The 16,133-nt window shown below is 41.0% G+C and overlaps 1 protein-coding gene across 4 annotated transcripts in view; it reads left to right on the forward strand.

Moving 5' to 3' along the window:
• The first annotated feature begins 768 nt into the window (after positions 1-768).
• Positions 769-16,133, forward strand: part of SLC1A3 (solute carrier family 1 (glial high affinity glutamate transporter), member 3) — a 77,358-nt gene continuing 61,993 nt past the window's right edge. For 3 of the 4 annotated variants that reach the window (XM_012649870.1, XM_012649887.1, XM_012649878.1), the window contains exon 1: positions 2,606-2,786. In XM_012649870.1, coding sequence (XP_012505324.1) covers positions 2,606-2,786 — 181 coding nt within the window. Of the gene's footprint in view, positions 910-2,510; positions 2,787-16,133 lie in introns of those variants that run through there. The other variant, XM_012649862.1, reaches the window with a different exon arrangement.

Below are 16,133 nucleotides of genomic sequence, written 5' to 3' on the forward strand. Positions count from 1 at the left end.
TGTGTGCGGGAGGAGGAGACATTTAGCATCCTTTAAAATTGAGGCAGCCGAACAGTGACTCATCTTTTGAAATTACCAAACCTCAAGTGTACATTTGCACTCTTGGTCTTAAAATGCTTTTCGCTTTATAGTTTGGCAAAGATCCTGGTCTCTTTATGTTTCTTACCGTTTCAGTCTGTGCAACACAGGCAGTGTGATCTAAATTAGATTTGTCATAATGAAGTTTAAACTGCTAAAATAAAGACATGTCTTATCTTATGTTTTGAGTAACTTTAGACAAGTTTAGAAAATCGTAGTTAGCATTTTTTTCTCCATACTTGATTACATTCAGGGTCTTCCCAAGAAACGTCAGTTATTTCCCCACTTCTGAAAAAAAGGGACTTTTTCATAACAGTTGTACAACCAGGCAAAAGAGCACACTCTCGTGTTCCTCTAAAGGGAAGAAACCTGCAATAATGTAAGGTAATTAAATTTAGCCTTAGAAAAGTCTTTGAAACGTTCTAATCAAGACTTCCAGCTTTCCGAGTGTGTGCACTTTATTTTTCAATTCTTCCTGGACCCGATTTTGCATTTCTAATGAAAGTGAACTGACAAAGCGTGAAAGTGGTCTAAGGAGCAAAACAAAGCCAGCAAGTATGCTTCGGGTGTGCCAGGATTAATCAATATTCCAGAAACCTCGGGCTTCCCAGCTCCTGCCCCGCGCTGTTCTCATTTCCCCACTCCCCCTTCCCGGGCACAGGCTCCTCCCCTTTCCTTAAGTCGCCGTGGTAGTAACTTGCAGTTTCAGAGCACATGCCTGGTGTCAGGGCTAGCCTGCCCCGCGCGCTGCGGTCTCGCTCCGCTGTACCTGCCGGGGGCATTCACCTCGTCATTGCTCGGTGTCTTCCACCCGTTACAAAACCAGAAAAGGTAAGTGTGTGTTCCCGCCGTGTCTCATTTCTGGTTCCACGTCTCCGCCAGCGTGCAGCGTGTTTTGTGTCCCAAGCAGAGGAGTAGCGAGAGTCAAGCTAGCCATTTTGGTGGATAAAGTCCGTGTCAGTAATTTGCTGTCGTGAGCGTGTGCTGTCTCTATTTACTCCGGTCCTCTCTTAACCTGGGCTCGAGGACATTCGGGGTGGATGGGGGCAGATCGTGGCCAGAGATCTAGTGAAGAACCGAGGCTGAGCTGATCAGCTTTGAAAGTGGTAAAGGGAATCAGAGCTGTTAGTAAAAAATCTGGTCTCTTCCGTCTCTCCTTCTCCACTTCTCCCTAAGCTTCTAATCCGGTGTGAAGTCTTAAACAACTTGTAGGTGTTATTACCGTTGACCCCCAACCTGCAATTTTATTTAAAAGTCAAACTGTTAAGACAAGTTTTTTTTTTTCCACCCTTGGGTTTGCCAAAAGCCTGCGAGGAGTCCCTTGGTTTCCAGTTACCACCCCCGCAGACGCACACGCTGGCTGCTCGCGCTGCCAGCCCCACGTCCACAGCACGGCCGGTTTTTCCCCAGATTGATCACGGAAAAGGCTGTGGATCAGAACTCCTGTAAAGCAGCCGAAGCGATCCCTTGATTTTTCAGAACAGCCCATTTCCACCGAGCAAAGAGATTTACTTGAACGTAATTGAATAACCTAAGAGCGCTTTAAAGAAACCAGAAACCACACACTGTAATGTTTGGAATGAAAATTGGATTCATCTCCTCATCTCTCCTAGAAATCCTAAATTTTAAAATACTTAGAAGTCAGCGATAGTCTCCTCAGAAGACTCCAGTATGTTTGCCCCAAAGACAAATGCTACTTGGTACTTCTACTCGTAATAAAAATGAAAATGAATTACGATTTCAGATCATTTATAGATGTGCCAGAGCACTTTGCTTATTTCATCAAAAAAATTAAAAAGTTACCCTGTAAAATAGTCAAATGTATTTCCTATGTCCTGTGGGCACTTGTGTTCTTTTTACGATCATATTTACTAATTGATATTATCGTATTTTTTTCTCAATGAAAAAATAGCCAGTTACTTTACTACACGTAACAGAGAGACTCAACTGTCGTATATCAAAATCTTAATCCTTTTTATTGACCTGGTTATGCCTTCAGCCATGTATACGACATAATTTATCAAGTAATTACTGAGCACTTGCTGTACATTCAATTGGATTGAACACTTATTGCGTGTGTACATTGTGCAAGGCACTTGGCTAGGTTCTGGGGAGTAGGTGGGGATAGGGGTGCTCAGTCACACCTCGAATATCTTCGAGGAACCCTGTTATAGCCTCACTGGAGGGGGAAGGACAAATTTTTTAAAAAGAGAGAACACAAGTTTCTGCTCATGTATTCTGAATTTATGCACGTTTCTTACACGTGGTCCAGTAAAATATGCACATTGAAGGCTTGAAGCCTGGTCTTGTGGCTGTCCAGTCCTTGATTCCTGCTGAGAGTATACACTTTGCCAAAAGCTTGCCTGGTGTGGGCAGCACTGATTTTTCACCTCTGGAAGCTGTAATTCTTGTCTCTTTTTCTCTTATTCTAGTTGTGTTCTCTAACGCCAAAGAGGAGGTTTGGCTTTCTGGGAGTGATTCTGAGACCCTGAGGTGCAAAGAAGAGACGCTCGGAGAAAAGTAAAATATGACTAAAAGCAATGGAGAAGAGCCCAAAATGGGGGGCAGGATGGAGCGATTCCAGCAAGGAGTCCGTAAACGCACACTGTTGGCCAAGAAGAAAGTACAGAACATCACAAAGGAGGATGTTAAAAGTTACCTGTTTCGGAATGCTTTTGTGCTGCTCACTGTCACAGCTGTCATTGTGGGTGAGTCATTTGATAAAAAACAAAAAAACTGTATCTCGTTTCTCTGGGGCATCTGGCTGCCTGGGAACATTGTCAGATGGACTGATTGAAGGTATTCAAAGTGATAGCCCAGGCTTTCCTCTGAACTTGAAAAATTTTTTTCTGTAAAATGACAGTTTGTTGGCATATCTGGAACAATAAAATGGTAAACACATGAGAATCTGAAAGCAGCATTATTAGGCATTATGCAAATCAATTGCCTGTGTAAAGAAGTGAAATAAATCAAATGTTTTCCCATTTCATGTAAGGAAAAAGGAGTGATAATTTAAGCATTAGGCATGAGCAGTTAAATAATAACAAAAGCAGGTATGCTACATTTGGCCAAAATGTAATTATTACACAATATCACTTTCCCTTAAAACTAATTTATATAATGGGTACACCAAAAATGAGATATGGGTCCCTAATAGTAATTATATTCTAACTGATGCTGATTCGATGCTAAGTAGCAATGCTTAAACATAGAGGCCGAATCTTTTATGTGTTTGCACTCAGCAGCTGGAAAGGTAAATTGGGGAAAACGTTAACACAGATCTCTTTCATTCATTGCCCCGCAGAGCCTGCCATAACCAGCTATACCTTTTTTGAAACATTTCAGTCTCTTACTAATTTAGCATGGTTGACAGCAATCTGTACTAATAAAACATTTTTATTTAGTTTATCGGTATCTGAAGTCATAGTTTATTACTTTCAGGTAGCATTGATCTTACTTTAAAAGATAGCTGAAAGAACTACTTATTTGGAATTTTTGACCAAACCAATATAGAAATCCTTAAGTTGGCAAACATATAAGCCAAAGCCAAGTTGTAAAAAATGCTCTAACTTGAATTTCCAACAATTTGCCACAAAAAAGGCATTCATGTATAGTTTTAATCTCTACCTTGGAGTTTGTCAAGATTCCATCAACTATACAGAGGTAATGACTCAATAAAGATTTAGAAAATTCTGTAGTATGTAAATATAATTATAACTTTGTCCAAGAAAATAGAATTCCTAAATGGCAGAGAAATAGAAATGCAGCAAGAGCGTTTGTCATAAGACTTTAGATATATCCTATTTCAACATCTTGGGCTCCTTTTGAGTAATTGTTGGTGACTAATGATTGTTCGGTTAATTTTAGAGATATTCAAAGAGCATGTGTCCTGACTGATCCACAGAAGTAATGGCTTTCTATAGTAGGTTCCCAGGTTTAATATATTCCTAGAAGTATTTTAGGACCATGTCTTTGTTCTGGAAGTCAATGCCAAAATGTAATATGCTCACTTCATTTTTTGTTCTGAATCACAGTCAGTATCAAACCAAGCAATGGCTGCATAATAATAATAGTAAATGTTTATATAGTACTATTCCAGCTACTTTCTAGGTGTTTTGCATATAAACAAGCCAAGAAGTGAGTAAAAAGGGATGATTACTACGATGGTCCTTGTTTTATAGATGAAACTAACTATGGAGAGATCAAGCAAACTGCCCAAAGTCACAACACTAGTAAATGCTAGAGCAGAAAGTCTAGTGCCAGAGGCCCTAACCATTCTATCATCCTGCCTCTCTGCTCTGCAGACTAGTTGACGTCTTGCGAGAGACGCCAGGAAGAGAAGCTCTCTTAGGTGTTGGTGGAGGCCAATTAGCTAGCAGTGCTAGATATATTCACATAGCATTGTCATTTTACTAAACGATTTACCCAGTTAAACTCAGCAGAAAATTTACAATTCTCCAAACCTTCAAGCCACTTCCCTCTCATCCATTTAACAAATATTCATTTATTTCATAATCCTAGGTGTACAATAATAGAGTTCAGTAATACTGGAGTACATTTGAAAAAGATGCAGAAATGCTTATTCAAAATGGTATTATAAACACCAGAAAGTTTCGATTTCTAAGACAGAAATGTTTCCATTGAAGAATAGAGGAATGGAAAGTAATAAAACCTGAACATGGAAGGCAGATTGATGGAGAAGGAAGTTTCTAAGTGATTAGTACAAAGATATAATATAGCTAATAAAAGGAAGATAATACCAGAATTTAAGAGTCCATTTTCTCTAGGAGTTCTGGGATCACTTCCTCACCCAATGAGGCCTTTCCTAAGATTTGTGAGAACTGCAATAAAAGTTGGCTGAGCTGGGGTAGATAAGTTGGCCAGATGCCCTCCTAGTTGGCTTTACTAATGGAAACTTAGGAGGTAGAAGCACCAAGAAGAAGGCACTAACAAAGAAACACATAAAAAGAGCTCATTGACAGTCAGAGAGACCACTGAGTCTACACTAAAGATTTGGAATAACAAATAGACAACTTAGTAACAAACAGATTTAGGAGCAAAGGAAGAACCCTTCAGTTATCTGTTGGTGTGTCTTCCCTTGATGGCCCAGTGGACATAAAGGCTCTATTTAGCCTGTCACTGGGTTGCATGTCTGCATCAGCCCTAAAAGAAATAACAGGAAAAATGTATGTCTGGACACCAACTCTAATTTTTTGCTGCAGCATAGGAAAAACTGGGAAAGATGCTAGCAAGGAAGGAGGAAATAATTATTTCCCCAGAGATGAGAAGAACTCTAGCTATTACCTCGTTTTCAAATTCTTAGGTTTTAATTGTTTTTAACTAAAAAAAAAATACACTGGGAAAAATCTGTGTATTGGGGTGAATTTTTTGTTCAGTCTGTTTCATTTTGCCTTTTTGAAATAAAATGTATGTGCATTTAATGTGTGAAAGTGAAAACTAGAAAAATATTATGGAGCAGAGGTAGAGACATGTGAACCTAGATATTCAGAATAAAGCAGAGAATTGTAAATATTTCAGTATTAATTCCTCTCCACAAGCGTAAGTATAGAGCCACTTGTGCGATTTTATGTCCTTTCCAAGCAATGTCAAAGTCTGAATGTGCCATGCTATGAAAGCCCATGTAACAAGAGCAGATTAGCAACCTGAGAGAACACAGTACCAAGCCCCAAGTCCTGTTAAGAGGGCTCATCATGAAAGCATTAGCTAATGTCTTCCAGGGCTGTTGCAGACATCCCTCTAACAAAAACCACACTGGGAAGAGTGGTTACTGTCTTTCTTCCTTCAGAAAGCACTTTCTCATTTCAAATGGGGTGGTAAGTTGCATTAGAGTGACCTCAGATATCTCACTGAAAGAAAGGGAAAGTCCTTTGTCAGGCTCAAGTCACACAATGCTGACTCTTTCCATGTCTAGGGAACGAATCGCACAATAAAAATGAAATCGCAGACCAAAGAATTATGAAGAAATGGGTGGTAAGATTAGCTGCAAGGGATAGAAATTTGCAAATAGAATTGCATAGAATTAGATCATGGTTTTACCTGAAAGAGTTTACAAACACAGTAACGAGCACCTTTTTCTGATGCTGGCCTTGCCACACACACACATAGAGTTTACATCTGAGTTCTCCTTCATATGTGTTTCAGAGAAATTGATGACTTCTCAGGGAAAAAAAACATACAGACTAAATTTTTATAAAGCATCCCCCCCACCCTGTTCTCCCATGCTCTTTGGCAATAAATTTAAATTGCACTAAAATTCAGTGCAATTCTATAATGTCTCTAGAAAGATATACAAGAGACTGGTCAGTGTGGCTGTCTCCTGGGTTAGGAGCTGGATCTCTGAGGAATGGGGCAAAAGAAATACTACTTTTTTCTGAATAAGTTTTTGCATAGTTTGAATGTTTCTTTACCTTGTTCATATATTATCTACTAAATAAGTTCAATTAGTTTTTTAAAAATCCAATGCTATTTACCAATTTAACAAATATCAAATGTCATGTGTCTCGCTTTGTGTTATGCAATGGAGATTCCCCGTTCTCAGGTAATTTGGTAGGAGACACAAATGAAAAATAAGATGAGAAAGGAACATACTATGATCAGAGATGATAGTAGAGACATTTATAATTGACTCTAAACTTTTTTTAATGAGATCATATTATACATACTGTTTTATAGAATATATGGCATCTTTCTGTGTTGGTACTTTAGAGATTCCATTTCCTCATTAACAGATGCATTAGGAGCCCTAGATGTGCCATATATGGAAAAAAAGAGTGTGGCTTTTGATGAAGGACAGACCTGGATTGATATGCCAGCTGTGTGGTTCATGTTTAATAGCTGTGTGATCCAAAACAAGGCATTTAACTGCTCTGAGCCTCAGTTTCCCCATCTGTCATTATAGCTATAATATCTATTGTTAACCTTAATAGCTAATACTCACACTGTATGCCACATACTGTTGTAAGTATTTAAGTCTATTAACTTTATTTAATTCTCACAACACCCTAGGGAGGGAGGTATTTTTATTATTCTCATTGTACAGACAGGGAAACTGAAGCTAAGATCCTTATCTCACGCTTGATGCATACTGCCTGGGATTCAAATCCACTCTTCTGGCTCCAGCTTCTTAGTCTTATCTACCACACTGTTCTGGGTCCTGGTCCCTGCCCTCAGGGTCTTCCCACTCTGGTTTTATTATTACAGCAATTAGCTAGGAGTCTGAGCTGAAGTAGGACAGGAAAGATGGAATGGAAAGGTTGAATTGCAAGGTCACTGGTGACACTTGGAGGTTGATTTAATGAGAGAAGGTGGACTGGAGGCTGACTGCCCCGTTTCTGAAGAGAGGCTGACGGTGCCACCCATGAAGGCAGAAAACAGGAGGAAGATTAGGGTAGGGGATGCACGAGGATAGTGCAGTTTGGACCTGCTGAGTTTAAGAGGAGTGACACCACACAGGTGGCTATCCAACGGAAGCTGCTCACTCTAAATAAAGGTTTGGAAGATATTCCTGCAATCTCTAGACTGAGAGAGGGTGGTACTGTTTTTGAATTTTACGTGAAAAATGATCAGTGAATCAGGTTATCCTACTGCAGAAGCTATTCAGTGCGAGTCTATTCTCAGAACAGTTTCGATGACTGTAGGGCCTTCATGCCTGAAAGCAGTAATTTTTCAGAGATGCCACAGTGGTGTTCTGTACCTTGGACACTGTCTAGCTGAGTTAGTTAATTCAGTCAAATGGGTTAATCGATGTGGTTTACTATCAGCTACTGGGTTAAACCAACTTCTAGTGGGACCACACTAGCCAATTCCTTGAATTAGAAGAGTTGGCATCTTCTCAACTTCCTGGACCCCTGACAGTGGGGCATCTCCACACGAGCTGAAAAACAGGAATCCAAAGAATGGCGGACGGATTTCCAATTTAAGGCCTATGGTTTCTTCAACACCTCCTGGAAATGCGAAGGGAGAGAGGTGCTTCAGGAAGCCCTGAGACAAGCCCTCCTCTGGTGTTACCAGAGCTCAGCTGTGCTGTCACTCAGAGGCTGGGGCAGAGGACTGGGAGGGAAGGAAGCTGTGGGTTTGCAGTGCCTTCCTCTGCAGACACAACACAGGGACAAGGTCTGATGAGGGGAGGGTCTGATTTCACTCTGCTTCATCTTCTCCGGGAAGCACAAATACAGAAGAATTGTCAAGGCTGGTGATGGAAAATGCCTGACACACGTGGTCACAGCACACATGAATCCTGGTCCTCTCCCACCTCCTCAAAAAGCACCCCGGGGAGCTGCCTCCTATTGCGAGGGAATAGTCTGGTAAGGTGTAGTGGAGATCAGAGCTACGGGTTCTGGAGTCAAGACAGCCTCGGTTTATGTCCCACTTCCAGAGCTGAGCCTCTGTTTGTTCATGTGAAAAATAGAATGCTTATAAAAGCTCTCTGCTGAGACCTATAGCCCAGGCCTGCCATATACAGGCCATGTCACCTTAAATGATTTCCTTAAATGCTTGACAGGTAAAGTTTCCCTAGAAACTGTAAAGTCCTCATCTTTATGTACATCTGTGATACGGCATCGAGCTGTTGATAAAGTATGCACTGATTGATGACGCTGACCTGCCAGAGAACCATAAGACCCAGGGATTTGGGGAGGATGGGGACAGGGACAGGAGATGATATTCACGTGCTTTAGGTTTAGGAGAAGTGGCTTCTATTTCCTTAGCTAGAGAAGAGAGCCAAGAGAGTTGTAGGAAGAGACTTAATAGTTGGAAAGTGCTTTGAGAGACAGAAATGAAAGCCTCAGAGTAAGTGATCCGGTCATTATCTGTCCCTTGCCTACCTGGCCTCCTGAGCAGACCCAGAGAGTAATCCCCAGGCAGCTGTTGTCACAGTGGACACTATCAATGGAGGGAGTGCCTGACAGCGGATCCTCCCTCAGGAAAACGGGGACTTGCTAAGAAATGTTTAAGAAATGTTTTTAATAAAACATTCAATGGTGCATTTTTTGTTCATACCACTTGGGGCTGATCTGAGGGTTCACCACCTCCCGCTTTTCTCCTTTTCCCCAGCTTTGGTGCGTGCTGCCTGTTAACTGCCACCCCCTCAGTGGGGGCTGGAGCGATGAGGGGTGCTGGAACCGTGAGAGAAATGTGGCTCGTTTCCAAGAGAGTACAAGTTATTTTGAAGCAGAGCGTAGAAGGCTTAATGTTCTAAAAGTATCTTTAGATTTCATTTTGTTCTATTTTTCTTCCTGTTAATTCAGATATTGAGAAAACTGAGCAGGCAATTTCAAATTTCTCTTTCAAGTAGGTAATCAAATAAGCAGGTGTGTTCGAAACAATTGCCTACAATAATAATACCTTCCGTTTTTGTGGTGTTACAGTTTATGAAACATTTTCCATTGCACTCTCTGTGGCATGTAAGTCCATGGCCAGTCCACCCTTCTGCTTTGTATCTGCAGATGTCTGGGATGCAGCAGAGAAAGTATCCAAAGGTCCTGGGTACAGACCCGGCTCTGCCGTCAAAGAACTTTCTTTCAGATTTAAGACAAATCTCTGGGCCCCGTATTTCCTTGTCAGAAAAGTAAATTTGGACTAATGACTGCTTCTAACTCTGAAATTCTATAATTTTAAGTCTAGTTTGCCTTCCTGTAAAGTATAAGAGTATGTGGAATAAGGAACACAGGTGTCTTTTGGTTTTGGGGATTTTTTTCCTCCCATGACCATTGCTTGGACCTCTTCCCTAGACCGATGGCTCCCCAACCCACTGTGGCCGCTCTCTCCAATCCGACAAGCCATCTCTCCCCTTGACTTCTTGAAGGCTGTCAAGCCCCTAGTCTGAGTCTGATGATCAATATTTACTAACCAGTGTTTGAGGACACGAATGGGAGCCCCTTCTGCCCTTCAGTTTAACACCCATCTCTCATAAATCAGAGGAGGAAAATAGTGGGCCTTTGTTTTTGCTATAGAATAAACAAGATTATAAAGAGCCTACACTGTTGGGAAGAGGCAACTGGAGTTTTAGCACTATCTTTCTTTCCCAAGTTGTACATTCCCAGTGTTAGAGAACTTGATATTTATGGAACACTGGGATGCCATCATTCATCAAGTATTTGGTCTGGCAGCTAGGTGAGCTGTATCATCGCTGTGGGATGAGAAAACACACAGAGCACTTCAGGGCACACGGTTTAGCCAATTACACTCACCAAATATAAAAACGATGAGTTTTATGTCAAGCTCCAGTGCTATCAAAATTGCGCAGAGCTTATTCCTTAGGCCAAGAATACTCACATCATTAGGCTCAATCAAGGCATGTGCTCAAGAGGTTTTAAAACCAAGAAAGAAGGATAAAAGCCTCAAAAAGGTTTAGATAAGGAAAGATATACCCTGGATGAGTTAACACAGGGAAAGGGGGAAGGCACTCCCTTTTTTCCTCTGTGTCTCATATCTAAGATTTGAAGGTAAATTTAGAAGCAGTGAGTTGAAAGGCACAATCAAGTTTTGAATTTCAAGACTGTGTTCCCGTCTCCAGGGCAGGCAACTCCATTCTTTTTGTCCTCAGAGAGACCTCTGCCGTTCTCCAACAATTATTCCAGGCCACAAACCGCTGCTGCTTCTCGGAGAGAAGACATTGGGCTGTTAGTGAGAGACTTTTTATTCAGAACCTTGTAAGATGAGGCTCATTTGTCCCTAATGAGAGTAGGGGTGGACAGTGGCTGCGCTTCTCACCCTGCAGACAGTCCCTGCTTTCAGACACATTGCATCGCTTGAACTTCCATCTTTAAAGCAAATGCGATGAAAGCCCAGGGGTACATGTGTTTGACTGGAAGCTTGCTGGTGTCCCCAGCTTATTGATGAATGCGAAGGGAAAGACATCAAGAAGGAAATTATGAGTCTATGAAGAGACTGCCTGTGACAGAATTTGTCTTGTTTTTACCCATTTATTTTTGTTTTCTTAGATTTGCTTTTTTTGGGCAAATGAAGTAGTCATGTAAGCAAACGTGAGATTCACTAAACTTTGCAGGGATTTGTAAGTTCCAGCATTCAGGATGATGGATAATGAAGGAGCTTGTCACCTCTGCTGAGTGGTTTACAGCATGAGTTTTTGGTTGTGAGTTTTGGGTTCCAGCATCCTTGTAACTCCCAAGGATAATGGGTTGAAGCAGCACAAGAGCCTGTAATGATTGAGTTCACAGTTTTTTCAGATTCGCTTCCTTGTCTCCAGAGAAAGAGAGAAAAAGAGAGTTGTTTAGTCGTAGGTGATCTACTCACTAAAATTTCAACACAACTAGTGGCATTCCTCTCCATGGCCCAAACTAAGAAAAACTCGTTGTTGAAGCAAATTAAAGCAGGATTGAGGAGAAACCAACCCAGACCCAGAGTGACTTTTTAGAAAGATCCAGGCATTCAGCAGAAATGACGTAGAATAGAATCCAATAAGATTTTTTTTTTTAAGTTGTGGTCCCTTTAAATTTTTTGCTTATTTATTTTGTTATTTTACATAAACAGTAAATAAATTTACATAGTCCAAAATAAAAAAACTACAAAAGAATATAGAAAGAAGGTATCCCACCCACCCCGTGCCACAGGAATCCACTTACTTGTTATTCATTTCTTGTAATTTTATGAATATAAAAATAAATACGTAGTTATTCTTTACCCTTTGTATACAAATGATAGCATAGTATTCATAGCCCACTTTCCACCTTGCTTTTTTCACTTTACAATATACCTTGGATATTATTCCTTCTTGGCACATAGAGAGGCTCCTGATTCTTGGGGCTACATTGTATGGGTGTGTCAGAATTTATTTAAGCAATTCCCAATTGATGGACACTTAGGTTGTTTCCAGCCTTTGTATATTTTTATTAAAAAATGGTGTAATGAATAATCTCATATGAAAGGTATTTCACACCCGTAAAGTATATTTGTGGGATACATCCCTAGAAGTGAAATTGCTGCGTCTAAAAGTGCACACATTTGTAATGTTGATAAGTATTGCTAATTTGTACCCCACAGAGGTTGTAGTCATTTGCTTTCCCAAATTGTGAGACGTAAAAAAGAGTTAGCCTCACTGCTGCCCCTGCCAAAGGTAAAGCTGGAAGGCCTTCACGGTCTGTGCATGCTGGCTAAGCAGACACACCGAAAAAACTAAAGAAATCGGTGCATTGAAAAAATGCAATTTCAGGGTAGAATCAAGTAGATATTTCTCAGCTCTCTGCTTCCAAAGCTCAAATTTAATTCAGACACAACACCCAAAGCTCTTATTTGTATGATGCATTCATCTTTCAAAGCACCTCAACATCTCTTACCACCTATGATCTTACAACAACAGTAAGAAAGATGGAACAGAGTTTCAGTTTTTGTCCCTCCTGGAACCCCTGCTCACCGCCACCAATTTAACAAAAGTTTAGAAACTGAAACACTGAGCGATTTGTTCAAAGGACTTCAAAATAAGAGATCACCAGAAATAAGACCATAGAAGCAAAGACCCCTGCCCACCAGGCCAGCCCTGGCTCTTTTAGGTAGAGTCTTAGGTGTGCAACCTGTCCCTAAATAATTCCCCAGGATCCTGGTGCTGATGGTCTGAGGATCTGAGCACAGATGGCTCTCCGCTGGACTCCAGGGAAGAACATAACTTCAGGAAATAGGAGTGTGCTTTACTATTTGTACTGCACGGAGACATGTAAGTTAGCAGAACCATGTAAGTTAGCAGAACAGAGGCTTGGAAAGAACACGAGGGGGAATAGATGGAACGGGGCACCCTTGCATGTGTGAGCGTATGACACAAAAGCAAAAGGAACCCAGGGAACTTGGGAAGTTTTAAATATATTTCATTTCCGATTTCTACTCACTCATAACAATAATTTTTTTTTTCCCAGAAAGGAAGACCACAGGTTCTGATGATTTAATTGGTATATCTAGAATATGAGATTTCTTTAAATGACAGATAGGACACTTAAAAGACCATTGGATTATTTGTAAATTAAATTACCATTTCATACAGCCTTTGTTAGTGCAGTTTTAGGGAGAAAGAACCAGGCCCTTCTCAGAACTCCAGGGTTCTTCTGATCCAGCTGTCCCACAGAGTGACACCTCATGTGGACTTCAGTGTGTATCTGCACCCTACTTGGTCATCAGTCACCCAGAGCTGGATCGTGGGGCACCACGGGTGGAACAAGGCTGGGGCAGGTATTTCCCACCTCCAACAACAGGAAATACCAAAGGACAAAAGAATGAGCCAGGCCAGGGGCTCAAATCTCTGTAGGATGTGGGAACAGAGGAGTGGGGGAAGGTTGAGAGGTTGCCTCCAACACAGAGTAGGTTCTCACCAGGAAATGCCTGGAAGTTTGGCTGAAACAAAAGACCAGGGACCAGAGGAACTCTTCACCAGGTAATTTCACCGTTATGCCCTTGCCCTCTTTGTAAAAATAAGCTAGTGGAACTTTATGTCCACCAGGCTGACATGAGACAAATTCGGCCAAGTCTTGAAATAGCAACTTTTATTCAATCTCTCAAATAATTATTTATTGCATACCTACCATAATAACTGTAATGGCCCAATTGCTAAAGCATTTTTTGTCTCATTAAATGCTTTCTTATGTATCAAAGAATTTAGAATTGAGTAGAAGAAACAAGATGAATTCACATAAAGCAGCTAAGATTTATAATGCTTTGGTTTACATGGTTCTTTTAAACTTAGAACATTCAGCTGAGAATATTAAATTTTAAGAAGATCTTAAATACATCTTGTATATTTTATGTACAAATATTATATATTTGTATATTTTGCATATTTTTAAAAAAGAAAAAAGAGGCCCAGAGAGATTGTGATTTGAAGCTATGGGAACAGCTCTGAGTTTGAAACCCACACTGCCACATCCCTCACTGCAATGTAACCTTGGGCTAACGGTTATTCTTTCCAGGCCTCAATGTCTTCATTAATGCGATGGCAATAATAAATCCTATAGGTCTGATGTGAAGATTGAGTCATTTATATAAAGTATCTACTAGCCTAATTTACTGGCAGAATTAAGCCCAGAACCCTCATCTCTGACTCTCAGTTCATGATCTTTCTACATCATCCCACCTTGACTCTCCTGCCTGCTCAGAAAGTCTACCTTAGGAGAGAATTACCCATCAGGAGCTGTCACTCCTCATTTGTGAATCTAGAAAGCTAAGCACATGAGAAATCAAAGTTCAGCGAAGATCGGTTTCACAGATCGTAAGAGAGAAATCACACAGTTTTAAACAGAGGGGATGTTCCTTGGGGTAGGTTACTATGTTCACATAGTGCAATGAGGATTAAGATTTACTGAGAGCACTGAACAAAGAGATTCCTGCTTTCAGAAAGTGTTCAGCACCAGCAGAGGGCCAGCCACTGGTGGACACTTGTCATCTAAAAGAAAATGAGCATGTTGTTCCTTCATTCAACAATATATTAAGCAGCTACTATGTGCCAGGAACTATTTTAGGGGCTTAATATACAGCAGCGAACAAAACTGACATAAACCTGATCTCGTGGAGCTTACATTTTAGCAGGCGGAGACGATAATAAACAACAAGCACAATACATTGGAAAATTATATTGTATTTTGGAAGATGATAAGAACTACTGAAACAAATTAAGCCAGCTAAGGGAGAAGACAGTTCAGGGCATGTCTCATTAAGAAGGTGACATCTGAATAAGTCTTAAATGAGATAAACCTTGTAAATACCTGGGAAGAGTGTTCTAGGCAAAAGGAAGAGCTAGTGCAAGGACCAGAAAGTGGGATCATGTGTAAGGTGATAGAGAAACGACCAGGAGGCAGAAGGGGAAACGGAAGTGAGGGGAAGGGGAGTAGGAGATGGATTCTGGGCATGGTGGCTCTCAAGAAGCAGAACTAGTGCAGCCACTGCATGGCCTTTAGCTTTGACTCCACATGAGATAAGTCACCCATGGAGGGAGTGGAGAAGTGACGTCCTGACCTAGGCATCAAAACAGTCCCTCTGGGCATTATGTTGGGCGTAGGCTATAAGGGCGTGAAGTGGAAACAGGGAAAACACTTAAAAGACTACTATAGTAGTCTAGGCAAGAAGGGGGGTGACCTTTAAATCTTGGAGGCTTCTTCATTAATGAATTAGAAAAAACCAGATTGAGGCTTCGGAGACAAAGGACTTACCCGGGATTCACCTGGAGAGTTAAAAGCAGGGCTAGGACTAGAATCTCAACATCTTTCAATCACCAGACATTTGTAGAGCATCTTTTCCATGAAAATAGGAGCAGCCTACCGAGGAGGCTCAGAGACCTGTGCATGTCAGACAGCCCCCTAACTGCCCTGTGTGGCTCACTTGTCCATTGTGGGTGGGACCTGTGACTTGCTTCTAACCAATGGAATATGGCAAAGGTGAAAGGTGAAGGGATGTCACTCCTGAGATTTTTATTACATTATACATCACATTGTTGTAACCTTGGGACAAATTAGTGATAGTTTGTTTGGGGGTTTTTGGCTACGTAAATAAATAAAAAGATCCTAACTAGGAAACAGTCGCATTTTGTCACATAAAGCCAATCGTGTGCTATCAACAAAAACATTTGATAATAAGATTTTCCTTGAGCCAGTGCACATACAAGTAGAAAACATGGTCTCCTTTCTGGCTGAAGATCTGCAGGCCAAGCTTTTTCTGGACACGAGTGTGAATGTCCTCGGTCTGGTCTGCAGTATGAATGCTGGAAGAGCTGGCCACCTCATCTTGGATGGACACCTGGTCATTATCTTCTGGTTGGCCTCAGAATGTGAGGTCTTTCTCAAGATCAACGCCTCTATTGCTTTGAGATTTCCTTTTGGCATCCAAGCTCCTTTCGGGGGGCCATCTCTTTTTTTGGAGGATTGTGCATTGTTAGTAATAACTCTAGAAACCTTTCGTCTGCAAATTTGTTCACGACAAAGTTTGCAGATAGAGGAGAAACTTAAGGAAAATGTTACGATTTCAGACTCCAACATTTATGAAAAGTTAAATTGGGTGATTTGGTCTAAATTTTACTTCAAATTGTGCCTCATCTTTTTTTTTTT

This window comes from Propithecus coquereli, unplaced genomic scaffold (genome assembly GCF_000956105.1).
Source record: "Propithecus coquereli isolate 6110/MARCELLA unplaced genomic scaffold, Pcoq_1.0 Scaffold110, whole genome shotgun sequence".
NCBI classification, from domain to species: Eukaryota; Metazoa; Chordata; class Mammalia; order Primates; family Indriidae; genus Propithecus; species Propithecus coquereli.